Source organism: Mchenga conophoros, linkage group LG17, assembly GCF_057382185.1.
Source record: "Mchenga conophoros isolate Kocher_MC1m ecotype Shallow Benthic linkage group LG17, M_conophoros_male_GT1.1, whole genome shotgun sequence".
NCBI classification, from domain to species: Eukaryota; Metazoa; Chordata; class Actinopteri; order Cichliformes; family Cichlidae; genus Mchenga; species Mchenga conophoros.
In genome coordinates, this window is record NC_140542.1 from 29,422,120 (window position 1) to 29,444,377 (window position 22,258).

The following is a 22,258-nucleotide window of genomic DNA, read 5'->3' on the forward strand; positions in this document are numbered from 1 at the left end:
GGAGTTAGGTTAATTGGTAGGTGTGAATGTAAGTGTAAAAAGTTGTCTTTCTCTCTGTGTTAGCCCTGCAACAGACTGCCACTTGCCCAGTGTTTACTCTGCCCCTCACCTTATGAGAGCTGGGTTACGCTCCAGCTGCCTTACACCCCCGAATTGGATAAGCAAAACAAAATAGGGAGGGGGTAAAATCTAAATGGAGAATTCCAGGAACACATAGTGTATAGAACATTATTGTTGAAACAGTAGTTAGTCTCGGTGTTCACACACAAAGTGTTGGCCTGACAATGACGTTCTAAACACAATAAGTGTTGCTGGAGTTTTGACTTCTCCAATATTAATAAAAAAGAAAACCCCATCAGAATCAGCAGTTTGAACTGTCTGTGCCTACAGCATGAGATCAGAAGAACAATGTATCTTATTGTCTGTGCTCTTGTCACTGTGCTCAGTTTCCAAGGCGGTGTCATGGTTTTTATTATGCCTCTGGTCTGCTTGTCTGTTTTTCTGTCGTTTCCTCTTTCTCTCCATGCCCTGCTGATCCTTTTCCCTGTTAATACGCTGATACTGCCAGGACAGCTTCCGTTTAGCCATCAGCATCTCTACTCTTTAATAGTCTCGGTCCTTTACACCCTCACCCCCGACCACCCCCGCCCACCCCCATCTGCCTGTCAGTAGCAGTTTCACACAGTCACTCCTCCCCAGCCCTCAGGCCTGCTCCATCTCTTTCCCATAAACACACACACTCTCTCTCTCCATCCAGTCTGCACCCCCACACACAGCTAGCATGAATAGAACTGAAAAACTGTCATGCATCATCAAATGTGCGAAGGCCCTTTTGAATATTTGACTCTGCCTTGAATGTTGAGGCATTTGAATGGGTTGCTGCAGAAAGCTCCTTCTCTGTACACATGGATGACTGGGTCTCAGGGCAGCCAGACGTGTAATGTATCAGAGAGATGACTCCATAACGTGACAGTAGTGTGTGAGTATAGGCACCTGTGAGTCCATAGCTGATTCAACCCCTAGTCAGTTGGTCATTGTGTTGAAAACAGCAGTTTTGGGGGATTAGATTTGACCATAGTTTTCACATTCCCTGGCGTGTCTGAAAGAGGTGAAAATGTTTGACATACCCACAGAATGTGTCATTGTTTGCAGGCATTGTGTCCTCCACAGTGTCCTGTCAGAAATGCTGAATCCTTTTGGAAATTATGCTTTTGGAGGCCTGCTGATGAGAGCACAGCTCACTGACTCTTACTTCAGTGAGACACGCTCCCCCCCCTGTGAACTGCAGCAACTCACCCATCTGCGCTCCAATTTTGTGACACATAATTAAGGCCTTCTCTTTCTTTTCTTTTTTTCTGATGTGAATAAATATTTCTTGTTTTGTGTGAAATTCCCTGATGGGTTTAAAACTAACATTTTATGAATTAACAGGTTTTTTTTCTTTTGTTTATCTGTCTTTGCCTACCTAGGTCTAAGCGGACAGCCTGCAGATATTGAGAAGCGGAAAACAGTGTTTGGGGAAAATCTTATACCTCCCAAAAAGCCCAAAACGTTCTTGCAGTTAGTGTGGGAGGCACTACAGGATGTCACGCTGATTATTCTTGAAGTGGCAGCCATAGTTTCACTAGGCCTTTCTTTTTATAAACCTCCAGATGCAGAGAGAGAAAGTAAGAAACCATTCATTACATTTATGTTTTATCTTCTTTTTCTAGATATTACTTATGTTTGAAGTCTTAATTATGTCTCTTGTTAAATATATTTAGTGATACTTGCAGTGACATGTAATGATGTGATGGCATTTATTTTTCTCAGAGCCATGAGGTGATGTGTTAAGTTTATGCTTTGTATGTTAATGTTTTTTTTTTTTCCCCATCCTCCTTCAGACTGTGGAAAAGCTGCTGGTGGTGGTGGGGATGAAAATGAGGCAGAGGCGGGGTGGATCGAGGGTGCCGCCATTCTTCTGTCAGTTATCTGTGTGGTGCTGGTAACAGCATTCAATGACTGGAGTAAAGAAAAGCAATTTAGAGGCCTCCAGAGCCGCATTGAGCAGGAACAGAAATTTACTGTTGTCCGTGGAGGACAAGTTATTCAAATTCCTGTGGCGGAGATTGTGGTTGGGGACATTGCACAAGTAAAATACGGTAAGAGCTCAGTTAAACATAAGCCTTTATTTGATGGTTAAAAAAAGTCAATCTGTTAAGAATGTCGATATATTGTGGAACCTATGTTTTATTAAGATGTTTATTATATGGGCCATTAAGAAAACAGTACTGCACATTTAGGTCATCCTTGGTTCAAGGTTTTAGTTTTAGTTCATCACAGATTAAGATGAGGATTTCTCTTCAAGTTTAACTTTCCTGGTCGTGGGAGGAACGCAACAGCCAGCTCACTAATGATTTAAATCCATAAACCAGTAAAAAGAACATTACTGACATAACCACTAACCTCTGAAGAGACGAGCACTAAAATGTTTCACATGACTCGCTTAGTCATAGAATCTTTGAGAGCCTGTGATTAAGGCATCAATTTAAACTGTTACTAAGATGTTGTTTCTCCAAATTAAAGGCTTGTTTGGCTTTGTAATGTTTCAGGTGACCTCTTGCCTGCTGACGGAGTCTTCATCCAAGGCAATGATCTGAAGATCGATGAAAGCTCACTCACAGGGGAGTCTGACCACGTCAAGAAAACACCAGAAAAAGATCCAATGCTGTTATCAGGTAACATGAACCTCCTTCTCCTTTTACTGGTTCGTACTGGGAAGGACCGAATTTTCAGAGGTTTTATAGATTATGTTGTCCAATATATTGAACTGCTTTTAAAAGAAATTTTCTGGAATACTCATTGCACTGAATAAATGATCCAAAATTTTATTGAAATCAGTAAGAACAGGTGATCATCTGGATCTTCATAAATAAACTGTTATAATCCAGAAATTGAAAATAATTGACCATCAGATATTTGTTAGCATTCAGCTCAGCATGAAACTTGTGTTCTGTTGAAAACATGTTTGAAACTGAATTGGTTCCTGATCTTGCCTCTCAGTGCCGGAAGTTATCAGCCATTCAACATTTCCAGCATTTTTTTTTTTTCTCTGTCCATCCTATGTCCCCAACGCCCTTTTAAATACAGTTCATGGCTTTGTCACGAAAAACGTGTATAGGGAGAAACACTTTTGTTTAGTTCATCTGGCTCTCTCCTGGCACACCTCCAAGGCACAGGAGTCATGTGTGTTTGTGTTTTTATGCGCTGCCTCGCTACTGCTCTTTGATTTCCCTTAGCACGGCCCGTATCCCTTCTCACGAATGAAAGAAAAGCATCTTCTAATTAACACAGGAACCTTTAAATGCTTTCCACTCCTCGGCTGTCAGAGCCTCGTGGGTCTCGCTCCTTTACTCCGACTTTAGCTTGTCGTGTTTTTTTGATATTTGATGTTTCTGTGTGGGTTTTTTTTTTTTTTTTTTTTAAATCGTGTCTTAAGAGGAATGGAGAGCCAGAGATGCAACACTGTTACAGCCTCTCAGAATTCCATTATTTCACACAGACTAACAATTGGCTTTTGATTAAAGGCTGTTGATTAAAGGTTTGGAGTGTATCTGCAGTAGTGACTTATTCTTTCTGTACTTTCAAGTGCACTATTCATTTGTATTTATTGCCTGCAATTGAAAACCTGCATTTAGTTTCTCGTGTGTATATCATCATACTGCTTGAAAGCCTGGCTAAACCACCTTCTCAACAAAGGAATCTAGCGTAAAATTTTCACTGAACCAAAATGAAACATTCAAAGGAACAAATAAAGATCGGCAGGGTCAAAGCTGCCACCATTGTCTAAACAGAAACCTGAAAGAAGTCATATGGAAACAAAGACCAGGGCATTTATCCTAGGTACTGTTTCCCGATGTCATTTACTGACACTTTGTTTTCCTTCTTCTGTTCAAAGGCACCCATGTAATGGAAGGCTCAGGGAAAATGTTGGTCACTGCTGTGGGTGTCAACTCTCAAACTGGAATTATCTTCACTTTACTCGGAGGCGGGGAAGATGATGATGACGACGAAGAGGAAAAGAAAAAGGAGAAGGAAGAGAAGAAGAAACAGAAAAAAAGTCAGTATGCTCCTCTGCTTGTTGCCCTTATAAACTCAGCACAAACACAGACACACAAAGAGCATTGTCTTTACCATTAGTTTTATAATCTGCAGAAAAATGTAGTTATAGCAGGGTTTATATGAATGCAAAAAGCACTGATTTGACCTTTGTTTATATAAAACAACTTTTAGAAGTTGTCAGAGGGTCACAGTAGACGACTTATTTTCTGCCAACCAAATCGGCTATTTGTAGCTCATCTTATGTATGATGGTAGAGTTCTCCTCATTTAAATCAGTAATTTGAAGAATGATTGGTCTAATTACTGTATAAAGAGACATTTATCAGTATTTTCTTATACGATTAATTAGTTTATTTAATCCTTAAAAATCCTTATGTTCCTAACTCTGTGTTGCATTCTTCTACAGATAAGAAGCAGGATGGTTCTGTAGAAAATCGAAAGAAAGGTGAGTAACTTGCCCACACACAGACTGACATGCTTAACCACATGTAATTGCCATACAGCTTAGTGCCTACATTTAGGTATTAGCCTTTAGCTTCATCAGTGGGTCCCTCCCCATTTAACAGTCCTGAGGGTAGGTTACAGCCCCAGTCTGTTAATAATTGGCCACCATAATTTCATGCAAGTAATGAGGAATTACATATTTTTGCATGACCCTATGTCAGCATATACTTAGTACGGGCTGTTCTTGGCTCTCCATTGTACTGTCTGGTCCTCCTGTCTGTCTCTCTCTCTTCTTTTCTCGTCCTTCCCTGGCACATTGCACTTCGAGCAGCAGGTGCTACTGAATCCAGTTATAGCGATTAGTGATGAGGAGATTAAAGCCATGCAACAATTCTGGGGCCAGAACATCTGCTTTCCCACCCATCTCTCTCTGACTCTCCCTCAGGCCCCCCTCAATTTTAATTTCTATTGATGTCCCAGACTGAACTATTCAGAGTCAAACTCTGAGACTTGCACTGGTGCAATTTCAGACCGATAACAATGATAATGAGACTCTTTAGTGGTAACTCAGCCAGCGAGCCAGCCTTGTTCTGCTGGGACACTATGATCAGTAGTGCTTGGGTCTGTGACCACAACCCTGGCGCTGGTCCCTTGTGCACAGATTCCCTCTGCCTGCCAGGAATCAGCAGTAATCCTTTAGACTGAGATTACACCGACCATGTAAGTGCAGAGCAAGCCACAGTCCACAGCAGCTGCAGTAGCCCAGTGCTCTTGCTTCCTGCTGCATGCATTCGCACACAATACCGTGCTATTGTCCATACCATTGTACCATAAATAGAGCCTTTAGTATCCCCAAATTGGACAAGGGCTCCCCATGCTTTAAAAGAATTGTGTACTTTGTTTAAGACTTCAAAATGTTAAGAGAATATTTCAGTTGTCCTGCAGGAAGTGCCATAGCGTCAGTGCCCAGGAAAAGCTAATGATTTTATCATGGTGCGTGACATGACAGACCAGCCCCTGCTGGCCTGCCAGCTGCCTCTTCTCCTCCTTTTGGCATTAGAGGCTTTGTGTGTCCAAGGTTACCTAGTTAGATGTGGGTATGGTATTCCCATTAGTTCTGCAGGAACAGAAAGTGGCCCTGAGGGAGATTGAGAAGAGAGGTTTATGGGAATTTACCTGCAGAAGGAGGAAGAGTAGGAGATGCCTCAAATAGATCTGTCACTAGCTAGGTAACCTGTTCTTTAAACCTCTTGGCGGAAGTATGGTAAATAATTCAAAATCTTTCAACTAACTTCTGTGCCGTCAGCTGACAAACATAATTACAGTGACATTTCCACAGTTCCTGGGATAACAGGGAAGCAACAAAGCATGCTATAATTTTGAGTGATTTTATTTAATCAGTTAACTTGTGATACAGTGCTCTACATATTCTAAATATTCTCATCATACAGCAATTTTTGTGATCCCGTTTCAATCAACTTGTTCTGACTTGTTACCTGTAAAGTCAGATAAACAGATATTTTATGAGGGGCAGAGGAAATCTAGTCCAGGCCTGTTGTTGAGCTAGATTATATGCTATAGACACGAAATATAAAAACTGTTCTCGAGTTTTCTAATATTACCAGAGAGATGAATACGTTTATTTGACCTGTATCAACCTTATTCACCCACAGCTGTAGAATGCAGTTTTTATTTCTGGTCTTGCAAATTGGAAGCAAATATTCAAATGTAGGCTTGACGTGGCACCTGATCGTGAATGAATACTCTGTGTTCATAACTGACAAATCATAACTGACAAATCAGCATACTTTCATTTCAGTCGTTGCTTTTTCCATAAATCCTAGAGTCTTTCTTAAATGAATTTAACACAGTATTCCTTTATATAATTATTTAAAACACTCAGCACCAGTAATGGCCAGTGCAGATTTGGAATAGCCAGGCCCTTTTTAACAACCTTGTCTTGTTTTCTCTGCTGCAGCTAAAGCCCAGGATGGTGCTGCAATGGAAATGCAGCCTCTGAACAGTGACGAAGGAGCAGATGCAGAGGAGAAGAAGAAAGCCAACCTGCCAAAGAAAGAGAAGTCTGTTCTCCAGGGAAAACTGACCAAACTAGCAGTACAGATTGGAAAAGCAGGTGAGTCAGTCAAAATCACTCGTTCTGGCACAGCTGAGTGCTGTAGATTGTAAAACATTTTATGTGCTTGTACTCTCATGCCCTTGTGTTCACTCCAACTTTTTTTGGGTTGTACGTCTCCAACTGTTTATATTGTATAATCACAATTACACCCACTATAAGCAACATACTGCTAAATGTGTCCTGATAGGAATATAACTTAACATCTTTCTTTTCTCTCATGTTTTGCCTCTAGGTCTGGTTATGTCAGCCATCACTGTTATCATCCTGGTGGTGCTGTTTGTAGTGGATACCTTCTGGATCCAGAATCTATCCTGGGTTAAGGAGTGCACACCTGTTTACATTCAATTTTTTGTGAAGTTCTTCATCATTGGTGTCACTGTTCTTGTGGTCGCTGTTCCCGAAGGCCTGCCACTTGCTGTAACAATCTCCTTAGCGTATTCTGTTAAGGTGAGACTCCTAGCCAAGTGACCTGTGCACGAACTAACCACCTTACACTTTAGCCTATTAAAACTAGAAGATCAAGCTGCTAAAATCTGGTTAACAACTTGAGGAAAGGGGATCATTACTTGGCTTTAGGGTATTATTTAGCCAACATAGGGCTTTAGTTAATCAAGGAGTTAGTCATTCAGTTGTAAAATCTCACCACATTTATTTCATGAAACAAAAATAAAATGTTTTCATTATAGAAAATATAGCTTTCAGTGTTGTCAGACTTTATTTTTTTTATCTTCCTACAGAAAATGATGAAGGATAACAATCTGGTGCGTCACTTGGATGCCTGTGAGACTATGGGAAATGCTACTGCCATCTGTTCTGACAAGACTGGTACACTCACCATGAATCGCATGACTGTGGTGCAGGCCTACATAGCTGAAAAGCACTACAAGAAGGTCCCTGAACCAGAGAACATCCCCTCCTCCACTTTAGACATCCTGATTCTGGGCATGGCAGTCAACTGCGCCTACACTACTAAAATCATGGTATGCTTGTAAAAAGCAGCGTACCTCTAAAATTGACTGTGTAGCACATTAACTTTGTCTTCACATTTTTCTTTTTTTTTTTTTCTTTTAGCCTCCAGAGAAAGAAGGGGGTCTGCCACGACAGGTGGGTAACAAGACCGAATGTGCCTTGCTCGGCTTTTCTACTGAGTTAAAACGCGACTACCAGGCTATCCGCAACGAGATTCCTGAAGAGAAACTCTACAAGGTCTACACCTTCAACTCAGTTCGCAAGTCTATGAGCACTGTGTTAAAGATGGCTGACGGCAGCTACCGTATGTTCAGCAAAGGAGCCTCAGAAATTCTCCTAAAAAAGTAAGAGACATTTTCACTTTTCATGTTCGTTCACATGTTCTGCTTTTCTATGATTTGTTTTGTTGTTGTTTTTTTGGCTGGGGGATTGTATGGTTTAATATTATCCTCTTAGATAATAATTCCTCTATGATTTCTTTACTGAAGAAGCATGAAATCATGGATGTCTGATCAGCTAAATGAAAGGTTGTTCCATAGCTCTTTTTTTTTTTTTGTACTCATTCGGCTGGCCAGACTTTGCTGTAAATGATATGTGTAATGGCTTAAGCAGCTAAGAAGTTCAAGTGCATCCCACCCAAGCCCCTTACGTTGTGACTTAAAAACAGGCACTGAGAAAATGAGCCGGTAACAGCTCTGTAAGCCTCTTAACCAAGCAGGCTTCTTTTTAACCCATAGAGGGCTTAGTGTGACTTCTTACTGCTGCAGCTCACCATTCAAATGCTTTGTCTTCTCCTCTTCTCTTACCCTTTTATTAAGTCTAAATGACATTTTTTACATTTATGCGTCTGTACCTATCTCTGTCTTTATCCATGTTTCTTAACTCCAAGCCATTAATGGCTTTCATCTTTGGATGTTTCGCCCTCCTACACGTTCTTTTTCTTTCTTTTCCTTTACATTTATGATTTAATGTGTCGTCTTTACACATTTCAGGTGCTATAAAATCTTGACAGCTAATGGTGAGCCAAAGGTGTTCCGCCCACGGGACAGAGATGACTTGGTTAAGAAAGTGATCGAGCCCATGGCCTCAGAGGGCTTGAGAACAATCTGCCTTGGATACAGAGATTTTCCTGCTTCTGATGGGGAGCCTGACTGGGACAATGAAAATGATATCCTCAGTGGACTAACCTGCGTCTGTGTGGTTGGCATTGAAGATCCTGTTAGACCAGAGGTTAGTGGCTACACTAATGTTAGTGAGTTTATGCACAAACAGTTTCACTTGTTTGATTGCTAGTAAGGAAGCTGTCTACAAAGGTAGAGTATTTATCTGCACTTCATTTGAAGGTCCGTCTTTTGGCTTTGAGTCAGAACCCATTGCTTGATGTGGCACATTGAACAACTTCACTAGTTGCAAAGTTGCACTCAAAAAGAAGTATTTAGAATGATTGTTGTCCAAACGTGTATGAAGGAGAAACGGCCACACTGCTGATACTGGCAGATTGCTGGAATTGGTGACACTATGATGTGTCTATCATTAAGAAACCATAATTAGATCAAACATTAGAATACGTCAATTCTAGTTGGCTGACAGTTATTTATTTATTTATATATATATATATATATATATATATATATATATATATATATATATATATATATATATATATATAATAAAAATATTATTTTAGTTGAACACTTAGATTGATGATCCCTAGTGATATTTCTTTTTTCTTTTTCCTGTGCTTTTGTGCTTCCCTTCAGGTTCCAGATGCTATCAGGAAATGCCAGCGTGCTGGCATCACCGTGCGGATGGTGACTGGGGACAACATCAACACAGCTCGAGCCATCGCCACCAAGTGTGGCATCCTACAGCCTGGAGATGACTTCCTCTGCGTGGAGGGAAAAGAGTTCAATCGCAGGATACGCAATGAAAAGGGAGAGGTGGGCCACAGCAAAATAGTGTACCTCAGAGACTGTTGCAGATGTGCTGTTTGGATTCTATTAGGGTTTTGTCTCATGTTTCTAGATTGAACAAGAACGCATTGACAAGATCTGGCCCAAACTTCGAGTATTGGCTCGCTCTTCCCCCACAGACAAACACACCTTAGTCAAAGGTAGTTATGTTTCTCTGACATGGGTAAAAATGGAAAAAGTGAACTAATGTGTTTGTTTGTTTTCTTCTTTTGCTGCTAGCCTTTTTTTCCTTTCTTTTTTTCCTTTTCTTTTTTTTAGGCTGTAACGGTTTTATTTTAAAGTTTGACATTTTTCTGTTCTAGGTATTATTGATAGCACAGTGGTAGAACAGAGACAAGTAGTAGCAGTGACAGGAGATGGTACGAATGATGGTCCTGCCTTGAAAAAAGCAGATGTTGGTTTCGCCATGGTAAGTTACTTGTGTATAATTTCTTAAATAAGGTTTAATCATAAATATAAATTGGGTCATTCTTAACATCAACATCTTGCTCAGTATCCCATGGTAACTCTGGCAGTCAACTAGAAAGAAGTCAGAATTTAGGCCACTTAATCATCTTGTTAAATATTTGGTGGATAGCTGGAACAGATTCTTAATGATCATCTTGTTGTCTCCAGGGCATTGCTGGGACAGATGTTGCCAAGGAGGCATCTGACATCATTCTGACTGATGACAACTTTTCCAGCATCGTTAAAGCTGTCATGTGGGGTCGAAACGTCTATGACAGCATCTCCAAGTTCCTTCAGTTTCAGCTAACGGTCAATGTGGTGGCTGTCATTGTAGCATTTACAGGAGCATGCATCACACAGGTTAGCACCTAGATATTGTAGGGTTATTTTGTTTTTGATTTTTTTTTTCTTTATTGCGTGTCTGAAGAGTTATTTCACTGTTATGCTCTGAATGGAAATTAACTTGGTACCACGGGCAACACATTGAAAGAGCTGAAGCAGAGGGAATGAAGATCCAGCAATAAACTGAGGAGAAATAAAGGCTTTTATGTATAATGTTTGGAAATTTGGAAATTTGTCCTTGTGGAAATGCAACAGTATCCAAGAGCAGCTTACCTGGCTCTCATGTCTTCGTTCATTACGAAAAAGATTTGTTTGTTTCCTACCTGCCATCAATCTTACACCTCATAACAAAATATGTACTCCTCAGTGCAGCCACTGCTCCAGCTCATAAACGTGTAATTTGGCTCGTGGGGATCGAAATGTGTTTAATAGATGATCTGAATTTCCATAACCTGATTTGGCGACTCGCTCTCTTGCACTAGGACTCTCCACTGAAAGCTGTACAGATGTTGTGGGTCAACTTGATCATGGACACTTTTGCTTCACTAGCTCTGGCCACAGAGCCCCCTACAGAAGCCCTGCTGCTAAGGAAGCCATACGGCCGCAACAAACCTCTTATCTCCCGCACCATGATGAAGAACATCCTGGGTCATGGAGTTTATCAGCTAGTCATCATTTTTACATTGCTCTTTGCTGGTAAGGGTTTTGTGTCTGAAGATGTTCTCTGTACCCTGCACTGTTATCCAAGATTTTCTTTTTCTTGACTGGGATATTTTTTTTTTTCCCCCCTCTGTAGGAGAGAAATTGTTGGACATTGACAGTGGCAGGAATGCACCCCTCCATGCCCCACCCTCAGAACACTACACCATTGTCTTCAATACCTTTGTAATGATGCAGCTTTTCAATGAGATCAATGCCCGTAAGATCCACGGTGAAAGGAATGTCTTTGAAGGCATCTTCAACAACCCAATTTTCTGTAGTATTGTCTTGGGTACCTTTATTATTCAGGTACAGTAGACTAAGACTTATCTGAAGCATCAGTCTGCACAGGTGAAATCTGAGGTTTTACACTTTGATTAAGTCTCCCTCTCTTGCTCCTTTTTTTATTTTATTTTTTTCATAGATTGTTATTGTGCAGTTTGGAGGGAAGCCATTCAGCTGCGTGGCTCTGACGACTGACCAGTGGCTGTGGTGTACTTTCTTAGGCTTCGGCTCTCTTCTGTGGGGACAGGTATGAAAGTACAGCTGAGCTTTACCTTTTGTTGGCAAGGTACAGAAATGCGGTATTACACTGCCCCCATGTGTCAGCTCTAATCTAGTAGGTACAGGGTGTTGTCAGAGACGTGTAACAGTACATTATGTCCCGCTGCTGTGAAGAGATTAGTAATTAGTAGTTGGTTGATTGATTTTTTTATTTTATTTTATTTTTTTTGGGGGGGGTAGCTACCACAAACACATGTGGTCATCAAAGTTATTCAGTTTTATTATTTTAATTTGACCTTTAAGGGGATTATTAAAGTTATTTCTTTTGCAGTTGTTTCAATTTTGAAAAGTTATTTAAATGTAGTAAAATATTAGTAGTTTAATGGTACATGTTTTAAAATTTAAATATTATACTTTTTGAGTTCTTTACCTTTTATACATGAGTTGAAAAATATAGTTTGTTTTTTTCCAAGGATTGAAGGGTGAGATCGCTCACTGCAGTTTATAGTAATGACTGGAGGTTCATAACGAATGTTTAATGTTGTTCTGTTTCACATCTATCCTGATCAGCACTTATATTAATATCAGTTTTGCCAGCTGGCGTCACCAGCTTTACATAAATGGGACTACACCAAGTCCTATAAAAGCACATAGCTGAGAGTTGAGGAACTGAATTGAATAAGTACCAAGATTGTTGGTTCCAAAGCAGCGATTGCTCTGTTCTTTTCCTTAAAGGCCAGTCGGTCCCCTAAATAGACGCTGACAACATGTGTTCACACACCTGTTGGTGCATGGAGTTCAGCAGTCTTCAATTCTAGGCCGCGTGACACAGTCGACTGGGATCTTTTGGCACATCGGTAGATTCTTAATGCACCCTCAGTATCTTAAAATCTGAAGACTCAGAGAATTACATATTTTTGAAAATACATATTTAGGAGAAACCCTTAGTGTTACCAGGCTGTACAGTTACAGTTAATATGGGTAACATTACCGTAAGCTTGTTTTGGCTGCTGTCTTTTTAATAAGGGGTTGCCATACTGGATGGATCCATTTTTACACCAGATGGATTTGTGTGTTTTGTATATTAGCCAAACAGTGTGGAACCCTCGTAGTGGATTGTATTCCCACAGACCAGAGCAATGGTTAATGTCCAGAGCAATGTCGGGGGTTTTGTTTTTGTTTTGTTTTTTTGTTGTTGTTGTTTGGTTTGGGGTTTTTTTTTTGGGGGGGGGGGGGGGGTTATCTGATAACTTCTAATTATGACATTGTGTGATTTAAAATCACCAGACATGTGTCTGACTCATCTGCATTCCACTTTGTGATCTTTGTGGCTAGTGCTTGAGGAGTAAAGTTTTTGCCTTCTTGTTAAATTGACTGAACAGCATCTGCATGTGATCATGTGCAAGGATCCTCCTGTTCATCAGCAGTGGGAGGGGCTTGGAGCCCAAGAGCAAACCGCATGTTATTGAACTGGCCATCAAATTTTCATGGTCACTGTCCGCTTAATGTCGGCGATGAACTTAATCACGGCAGAACAAGCCATGATTAAACTGCACGGGGGGCTAAAACTTCATCAGGAGTCACGGTTGCTCACTTGTATCCTCATTGTCTTCCAGGTTATCTCTTCAATACCCACCAGCCGCTTAAAATTCTTGAAAACAGCAGGCCATGGCACCCAAAAAGAGGAGATCCCAGACGAAGAGTTGGAGGAGCTGGAGGACATGGATGAGATCGACCATGCTGAACGGGAGCTTCGTCGAGGCCAGATCTTGTGGTTCCGAGGCCTCAATCGCATCCAAACTCAGGTGACAAGTCTCAGCAGTTTCACGTGCAGCACTCACCACCACACCCCAACACCAAGGGAATCAAAAGCCATAAACCCTTTAACTCTCTACTGCTCTTCCAGCTTAAAATCTATTTTGTTCTTTCTCTTGGCATTCCTAAAGAATGGCTTGTGCCCTTAAAAAAAAAAAAAAGCCTTTCTCTAATTTTTCTGTTCTGCTTCTGAGCTAAAGCAGGGTCCTCTGCCTATGTTTTTGTTTTTTATTTGACTCAGTCTGACTCTATCTGCTAAATCTAGTTTGAAGGTACTGATGAGAAGCAAGTGAATTGGATTGGATGGACAGCACGATAGAACAGCTGAATGTTTAAAGAGTATTGGCATGGCTATAGCTGGAAGTATGGAAGGAATCTGCAGAGAAAAGAGTGAAAGTGAGGTCAGATTTTTGGAGTAAGAGCTCCCTCCGATCAGTGCCTTTAAACCCAACCGTCCCCCTTTTTCCTCTCTCTTTTAATTATAATGTCTAAATCCAATTTCAAAGTGCCATTTTTTTCTTATGGTTACTGGTGCCTTTTCTTTATTTTTCTCTCTTTTCTCTCTCTCCTCTGGCTGTGTTGTGTTTTTATTTCCTCTGGGCTTTTTCTCCTGTCACGCTGTCTGATTCTTTGCAGATGGATGTAGTGAGTGCGTTCCAGAGTGGAACTTCCTTTCAGGGGGCTCTAAGGCGGCAGGCCTCCAACTCCAGCCAACAACAGCACGATGTAACCAATGTTTCTAGCCCTACACATGTAGCCTTTTCTACTACTACCACTTCTGCCACTGCCGCCAACACCGCTTCTGCCACTGTGGGGTGTGAGTGCGTGTTCTCCTCTAGTGCATGAGACTTTTATTTCTTCTTCTAACATCTTCCTTCTCCACTCTTCTTCTCACCTAACGTTGGCACTTTTCCTCTCTCATGCTTCTCCTAATGTTCTCCCCTGTATTCTTTAAAAAAGACCTCAAAACCACATCTTCCATATTGCTTCGATAACACTGCTCTATATATATGTACCTTGTAACCAGGTCGCTTCTACTGTCGAGGTGTTATCTCTGTGTCATCATGTTTTCTGTTCTGCTTCTGCTTTGGTCTCAGAAATGAACAAGGTTTACTGTTATTTCGGGGGGGTGATGTGTATTTACTATGATTTTTAAAAAAACAAAACAAAAAACAAGTTATATTCTGAGTTGACAGTCTCCAGGTTTGTCTGCAGCTGCCTCAGTCTGCCTTGTGCCTCTGTAGCACTCATGGGTCTTTGTCGCAGCTCTCTAGTCCCTAGCTAGGTAAATGTTTTGAGTATATGCCCATGATCACGGTCTAAAAGAGTAGACACGAACTGAATGTCAGTGGTGAAAATAAGACCTTGGCTTTTCCAGAAGAAATGGTTTGCCGCAATAGCATCAAGTGGTAATAAGCTGTAATTTACTGGTGTCTTTGGATGCACTGCCTTTTAACATCACGCTATTCATCCGCTCACATAGGAAGGTCACTGTGCCGAGACTGGATTTGGTCATTTGATGGTGGTGTTTCCAAACTCCTTCCTTTCGACCCTGTGCCTGCTGACAGTGACACTTTTTGTTTTTCTCTTTCAGAGTTTAAAGACAGACCACCTGACGAGCAGGGAATTTTAAATGTTTTACAGATGTCACAAAAAGAGTAAAATGGAATAAATGACTGTGCTCTTGAATGTAAACTTGTGGGATTTTTCTCAGGCACATCAACAGCAGAGCCGATGTTGTTTTTGCCTCTGCAATATTGACAAATCGTGCAGTGCTGCAGCAACATTTAGTTCTATTTTTAGGTGCGACTTCTTCAGATCTCTGGACCTGACACTTATGGGTGCTTGTGGGCATGGATTCTTCATTATTAACCTAATATTTTCCTTTCAGGTTTCCTTAAAATATTTGGACAATTTTCTGTGTGTGAAAGCTTGTTTGTTGGCAAAATGTGTCCAAAGGGCAGGTTGCTGCCAAAATGACCTAAAAACAATGAATACCACTGACTCCCCACGTATTCTTCTTTAGATTCTGTGAAATGTGTCATGGGCTATACTCAAAGGTTTACTACCATTGAACACAAGGTAGCGCCGCGCTCTGCATGGGTTCAAAGTCTCTGGTCTCGTTTGTGAGTTCTCGCTCTTTGTGCTGTTTTTGACATGTATACCAGCTTGTAGACATGCTTGGCTGCTGCAGCTTTCTTTCTTTTCGTTTTTTTTTTTTTTTTTTTTTTTTAACTCCACAAGCATAAGCTATAACTGACCACCCCTCTTTTTGTCTTTCTGTCTCTCTCCTCTTTCTGCCTCTCACCCTCAGTCTTTACTTTGTCTCACTCTCTCTTTCTGTCTCTCTCCTCTTTCTGCCTCTCACCCTCAGTCTTTACTTTGTCTCACTCTCTCTTTCTGTCTCTCTTCCACTCCTTTCTTTTCTCACTCTCTTTGTCTCCATCTGTCCTTTTCTCCAGCTGTCCTTACTTTTTGATCAGCATGCCCAACAACAGTAATTTCTTGTGTCCAGCTTCTATCCCTTATTTTCTCTTTTGGTGTGTTCTTGTAGAAAGAACGCCATTCCCCTCATTTCATTTATTTATTTATTTTTGGTTCCCTTTTGCATTTTAATTAATCAGACACAGGACTCTACTAAGTGTTTTGTGAAATACTAATACAAAAAACACATTGCATCAAGTTTGACACTGGTTTGTACTCTCCCTGAGATATTGACCGATTTCCTGAAGTTGCTTTTTAATTACTCTTAAGACTAGTTTCAGGTTTTGTCTCCAACAGATTTAGGTTTTCTGTCTCTCAGAAAGTCTTTAATATTCAACCAGCATTCGATTTGCACACTTCGCACATCTGATCAGTCCAGCCCATCAGATTGCAATTGAAAGCCTTTTATGGAACAGTGATGGCTTGAAGCGTTATATTTTCATTCGCTCCTTCTGTACCAAATACGGCATAAAGATTAAATTACTGTGCAATTGCAAAATGCAAATGCAGTACTTCATATGGCAGCTTGGAGGCTGGCTCAAAAAAGCACATAGTTTATGAACAATCCCCAATTTTAGGGAAGAAATAAACATGTTAATAAGCTGGTACAAAGACCAGATCAGATTTGAACTGTTCTCCCTGTCACAGTAACTGTACGAGGCTGTTTACTATTGTTAGGCTGGTTTGAGTGGACTTTATGCATTACCCAGACAATATCAAAGTTATTGGCTTCGCTGACACCAAAATCTGCGTTTGTGCAGTTATCTCAAAAAAGTCTTTATGTGAGTGGAATTTATTAGCACCAATTAACAGGCATCTGATCTGTGCAATGCATCCACACAGTCTATAGATGGTGCTGATGTAGCTGGGTTGTTTAGCTTATACCGTGCTACTTCACCCACTCCTCCTTTCCTTACTTCTGACTTCCCAAAACAAGATTTGATCCCAAACAAAGCTCCAAAATGCAGCTCCCATCAAGTGCATACAGCTGTCCTAATTCATTAGCTTAATTCCATTGTACCTTTTACTATGGTACAGCTACTATGGTCAATAAGTGTGTGTGTGTGTGTATAAAGTGCATACAGACGTACACACAGTATTTACACAATACATGTTGCTGGAAGTGGGAAATGTATTCCCTGGGTTCCCTTATCTTTCCTCCTTTGTGCAGTGCTGCACATATGGGACTCAAGGGTTCTGAGTCACCAGGCAATTAGCATTGTAGCAGGAGGATAGTGGAGTGCAACATTAAACACAGGCACCCACACAGGCCACAGCAGCCACCGGATATAACAACTTTCCTGATGGAAACTCTGAAACAGTACTCCTTATGTACAGTCTGTGCATACATCTGTCTTTGGGATTTAAAGCAATATCTCTGGAACGCTTCAAATTGAAATGTCTGCAATACCAATAATAACAGGTCTAAGTTCTGGAGCGGTGAGTTGTATAGCTTACAGCATTGCTGTTTACATGTCACTGTCCCTCCTGGGCTTCTAGAGGGTGAACAACAATCCAAATTGCACTTGGATACAGTACACCACCTGGAAGATTTTCCTATAAACTGTCATTAATCTGCACTTCTGCAGCAATTCACAGTGCTGCTTACATTAAAACCCCCACTTTTCTTGCAGCGTAGAAAGTTGAGACCATTTTTTTTATTGGCGATATTAATCTTTAGTGTTCACTTAGATTTTTATTTAGTATACATTTTCATTTTTAGTCTTTGGGTATTTTTATATTCACTGAGAGACAGAAATGAAAGAATATGGGCTGCTCCTGTTTATACATTAAAATACAACTAGAACCGTAGATGATGGTTGGAGACAACTATTCATCACCAGATTAGTATAAAACTTTACTACTAGAAATAACAGCACACCTGCACGTTTCTCTGGGAGTCCGTCCCCCTCCCCCCCTCACAGATTTCTGGTTTTGAAGCACCTAAAAACTCACCTATTCTGGCCCAGTAAAACCTAAATCCGTGGTTTTTATCTGTGGTGTTTTCCAGGTTTTAAAATAGAGCGGCGCACTCTTATCATTACAGAATGTGACTAAATACACCTTTCCTGCTCCCTGTCCCTTCTCCTTCCCTCCAGATCCGAGTGGTGAAGGCATTCCGCAGCTCCATCTCCCTCTATGAGGGGTTGGAGAAGCCAGAGTCGCGATCATCCATCCACAACTTTATGACCCACCCCGAATTTCGGATAGAGGACTCTGAGCCCCATATCCCCCTCATTGATGACACAGACGCGGAGGACGATGCTCCCACCAAGCGCAATTCGGCCAGCCCGCGCAACGCTACCCCCACACCGCCCTCACCCACACCTTCGCCTGCCACCACCGTTGCCCCCACCACGCCAGTCTCTCCTTCCCCGAACCAGAACAATAACGCTGTGGAGAGCAGTAACCACCTCCTCCCCGAGGGCCTCAAGTCAGGAACCCCCTCAGCCCCAGGGAGCCCACTACACAGCCTGGAGACCTCGCTTTGATCTGACCCAGCTCCACACGTCACCACCTCTTTTCTACCCGCCACCAAGGAGCTCAACTCAGACAAATCGAACGGACACTAGGAGCGTCGAGACGAAGGGTTAGACGGAGAGCGGCGTCTTGTGTGAGCTTGGCTTGGGTTGGACTTAAAGAACAGCAAACATTCAGAGGAATGTACGGCTTGGTGTGGATTCTTTGGTCTTCTTTTATTTTTGGTTATTATTATCCCACTGCAACACAAGGACTCTGTCTTCACCCCTCCCTCCTTGGTAACACTTGTTTTTCTCGGTAACAAGGGGTGACTATAAACTAAGATTGAAAGTGACCTGTTTTTATTATTATATTATATTTTAATTGAGAAAGGGAGGTGCTCCTCCTGGCTTGAAGATCGTCTGTAAGAGTTATGAACGAACCTTTAGCTTCTCTTTTATCTGAATGGTGTTGTATATTTATCTCTTTGGCCCTTGCTCATTTTGAAACTTATTTCTGCTCCATCGGCTGTTAATATTTTGAGTTATTTATGTTTTTGGAGGGAAAAAAAGCAGGTCTGTTTACAAAGTTTGTAGATACTTTTTTTCTGTTTGTAGGCAAAGAGCTTCCTGATGTATGATGCAGAAAACTGGGACAGATTAAGAAACGAATGAGAGGATTATTTCAGATACTGCTGTATTTTCAGGAAAAAAAAGGGGTGTTTCTATTGAAACTTAACTATTTTTGCCTGCAAGTTTTATTTGTTATATATTTGTAGATAAATATAGAACCTTCTAGCCAAACCGATAAACACTAAGGCTTGTATAGAAAAAAAGAGGTCCATCTGACGAGGTGTTTTCACAGGAGACGGGACGGGAAAGATAATTAAGGCCTCTAGTCCACTAACATCGCTATAAATATTTAACTTCTTCCATTTCTTCGCTAGTTTTCATGTGCACAAAACCTTCTGGAGTTCTGGATTCTCTTTTTCAGTCATTATGTTGTGTTCAGGAATTTCCACATGTTGAAAGGTTCAGTTATTTAAAGGGAGTTTAGAAAATAATCCCAGGCTCTTATTTATCTTGCCGAAAGCTGGGAGGAGGAAACAAAGTCTTACCTCAGAGAAAGATACAAGGTCCTTTATGAAGCCGCTTAAGCGTAAAGTAGGAGTTCTTCTTTCCGATTTGGAACCATAAAATGAAAATCTCTTCTTTTAGCTGGTATGTTGCACTCACAAGCATAGATTAATTTGACGAAGGCCTTGTGGGTGCGTTAACGCTAAAACATGTTCTGCCAAAAGCACCAAAATGACTTTAATCAACTTTTTTGTTCTCTTTTTTTTATTTTTTTTATGACCACTGCAGTTCAAACTAGCGCTGTATTATCTACTGAACGAGTGTGTCTATTTCTCAGTAAGACCTTCACATAGGCTAAACGTCAGTGTGCCTTGGCTTCAGTAATAATTTAGACAATCTTGGTCCCATCATTTATCGCCTTTAGGAGACTCCTTATGGGGGGAGAGAGAAAAAAGACCTCCACAGCTAAAAGCAGGACCAAAGTCATCCTCCATCTAACATGTGGGGACAGCAGAGACTGATTTCCTCCCTCTGGATGCTTGATAAATACGGACACTGGTCTTTTTCTTTCTTTTTTTCCCCTAAATGGTGCATTTTATTTATATTTTTGAATTTTCTCAGCCCCCCTCCCACTCCCCGCCAATGTAGAATACTGACATTTGTTTACTCAGGCATAGAAAAAGTATTTAATTTAAATGAGAGGGGAAAACCCCTTTTTGCTTCAGAGCTTGTGTATTTAGATAGCAAAAACATCTTCATCTTTGGTCAAAAACAAAGTGAACCATTTTTCATATTTCATTCTCTTTACGCTTTAGGTAAATATTAATTTTATTCCTCTGACTATTGTTGGCATTTTAAAAAATTTCAATCCACCAACAACCACCACCCTATTCAGAAGACTCCTTTAAACCATTATTAATAACAAACGTTGCTGCATTTGGTTTGTTTGTAAAACTATTTTTGACACCTGATGTACTGGAAGCGCTAAAGAATTCGACATTTGTGCATTTTTCAAGAATAAAAGCCGAGGCATACACTGGTATCTATCTGCACAGGGTACTTATTTCATAACGTTCCTTTGGGGAAAAAGAATTTTGATACAAATCGTAATAAAATTGTACCTTTGTATTTTTATGGCAATGCTGATGATACCTTTCATCATACCTAACAAATTTTGGATGATTTGACACCAATCGTGTTCTATGGGGAACGGGGGTTTTGGCCACTAAAATGTTTTGGGATTTTTTTATTTATTTATTTTTTTTGTTCTGGAAGATTCATCTCAGGGTGCAAATGATGTGAAAGAGAACAGGCCTCTCTTTAGTTTGCATTTTAGAACACGCTTAAATGTTTGGGATGGTGCTTGCCAACCACACACAAGGGATAAACTCGGGCAGCGGGCTGCAGATTTTTCCTGCAGCCGTCTGGCCGGCTTCACCTGAAGGGCCGCGGACAGGGAAGTGGAAGGTGGAAATGTAAAGTCATAAATGGTTTGTTTTCCTTGTTTTACAGACGACAAAATAGCAGCTAGGATTGAGAGTGAGAAATTGGAAAAAAGCGAGAGGAATCCATGTGAGGAGTTTGTTCTGTAGCTTCTTCCTGTAATGGGAATGAATGTTTTTTTCCATCTGTTTTATGGATTATTATTTTTTTATCTTTTAACATTTGGAAATAAAAGTACTTCATGTCTGTTTTATCTTGAGCATTTTAAATGGATATCGTGATTGGATTTACATTTGAAACTTGTCGAGTAATGTGTATGGTTTTTAAAAATAAAAAATGTATTTAGCCTAACTGCAGGGCCATGTTTGTCATTTATCATGCAGTGTTTCACCGTTTTGCAGTTCTCAAATGTGGACTGCGCTGTATTGAAAATCATCATCCCTACAGGATGGAAGGAAAACACTTTGTAGAAGGTCTGGTTTTCATCTACTTGATTTTCCTCATAATAAGACTGTATTTTTTATTCCTGCACCATTGCCAAATGTCAGAGTGGCCAATACTGGCAATAAACACACTCTGCGCCTCACCAGTTATGTCTTCCTAGTACTGACTAGGACCACCTTTTTTCCTCTAGAGCTGCCTAAATACTTAACTGCAGGAAATTTCCTCTGAGATTTCCTCCATAATGACATAACAGCATCTCAAAGTTGCTCCACATCAATGACTCCAATCTCCTCTTCCAGCACATCCCAAAGGTGCTCTGCTACACTGAGATGTGGTGATTGTTGAGGCCATGTCAGTACAGTGTACTCATTTTCATGTTCAAGAAACCAGTTTGAGATTATTTTAAGCTTTGTGACATGGTGTGTTATCCTGTTCCAATCAGCCATCGGAAGATGGGAACATTGTGGTCATAAAGGGATAGACATGCCCGGCAACACTACTCAGGTAAGGTGTTTAAGGTGCCCTTAAATGATGCTCAGTTGATACTAAAGAGGCGAGGAGTTTGCCAATAAAACGTCCACTGCAGCATTACGTCACAACCACCACAAGCCTGAACTGGAAAGGCAGGGTGGATCCATGCTTTCATGTTTATGCCAAAATCATTCAAAGCTTTTCCGGTGTGGTCATCTGCTGCTGTAGCCCATCTACTTCAAGGTTCAACATGTTGGGCATTCAGAGATGCTCTTCTGCATACTTTGGTTTAACAAGTAATTATTTGACTTGCTGTTGCCTTCCTATCAGCTAGTGAATTGCCACTCACTGGATATTTTCTCTTTTTCACATCAATCTGTAAATCCTACAAGGTTGTTTTAATGAGCAACTGAACATCTGTACCTAACAAAGTGACCATTGAATGCTTTG

The 22,258-nt window shown here is 40.8% G+C and overlaps 1 protein-coding gene across 3 annotated transcripts in view; it reads left to right on the forward strand.

Moving 5' to 3' along the window:
• Positions 1 to 21,244, forward strand: part of atp2b1a (ATPase plasma membrane Ca2+ transporting 1a) — a 39,253-nt gene extending 18,009 nt beyond the window's left edge. The window contains exons 3-22 of one of the 3 annotated variants that reach the window (XM_085252935.1): positions 1,470 to 1,667; positions 1,884 to 2,141; positions 2,592 to 2,717; positions 3,938 to 4,099; positions 4,507 to 4,545; positions 6,523 to 6,678; positions 6,914 to 7,128; positions 7,419 to 7,661; positions 7,753 to 7,994; positions 8,643 to 8,880; positions 9,411 to 9,590; positions 9,676 to 9,763; positions 9,926 to 10,032; positions 10,239 to 10,430; positions 10,895 to 11,108; positions 11,209 to 11,420; positions 11,536 to 11,643; positions 13,232 to 13,420; positions 14,067 to 14,156; positions 18,014 to 21,244. In XM_085252935.1, the coding sequence (XP_085109061.1) occupies positions 1,470 to 1,667; positions 1,884 to 2,141; positions 2,592 to 2,717; positions 3,938 to 4,099; positions 4,507 to 4,545; positions 6,523 to 6,678; positions 6,914 to 7,128; positions 7,419 to 7,661; positions 7,753 to 7,994; positions 8,643 to 8,880; positions 9,411 to 9,590; positions 9,676 to 9,763; positions 9,926 to 10,032; positions 10,239 to 10,430; positions 10,895 to 11,108; positions 11,209 to 11,420; positions 11,536 to 11,643; positions 13,232 to 13,420; positions 14,067 to 14,156; positions 18,014 to 18,406 (3,650 nt within the window). In that variant the 3' untranslated portion in view covers positions 18,407 to 21,244. Of the gene's footprint in view, positions 1 to 1,469; positions 1,668 to 1,883; positions 2,142 to 2,591; positions 2,718 to 3,937; positions 4,100 to 4,506; positions 4,546 to 6,522; positions 6,679 to 6,913; positions 7,129 to 7,418; positions 7,662 to 7,752; positions 7,995 to 8,642; positions 8,881 to 9,410; positions 9,591 to 9,675; positions 9,764 to 9,925; positions 10,033 to 10,238; positions 10,431 to 10,894; positions 11,109 to 11,208; positions 11,421 to 11,535; positions 11,644 to 13,231; positions 13,421 to 14,066; positions 14,248 to 18,013 lie in introns of all 3 variants that reach the window. The other 2 variants (XM_085252938.1, XM_085252937.1) reach the window with 2 other exon arrangements.
• Positions 21,245 to 22,258: the final 1,014 nt, after the last annotated feature.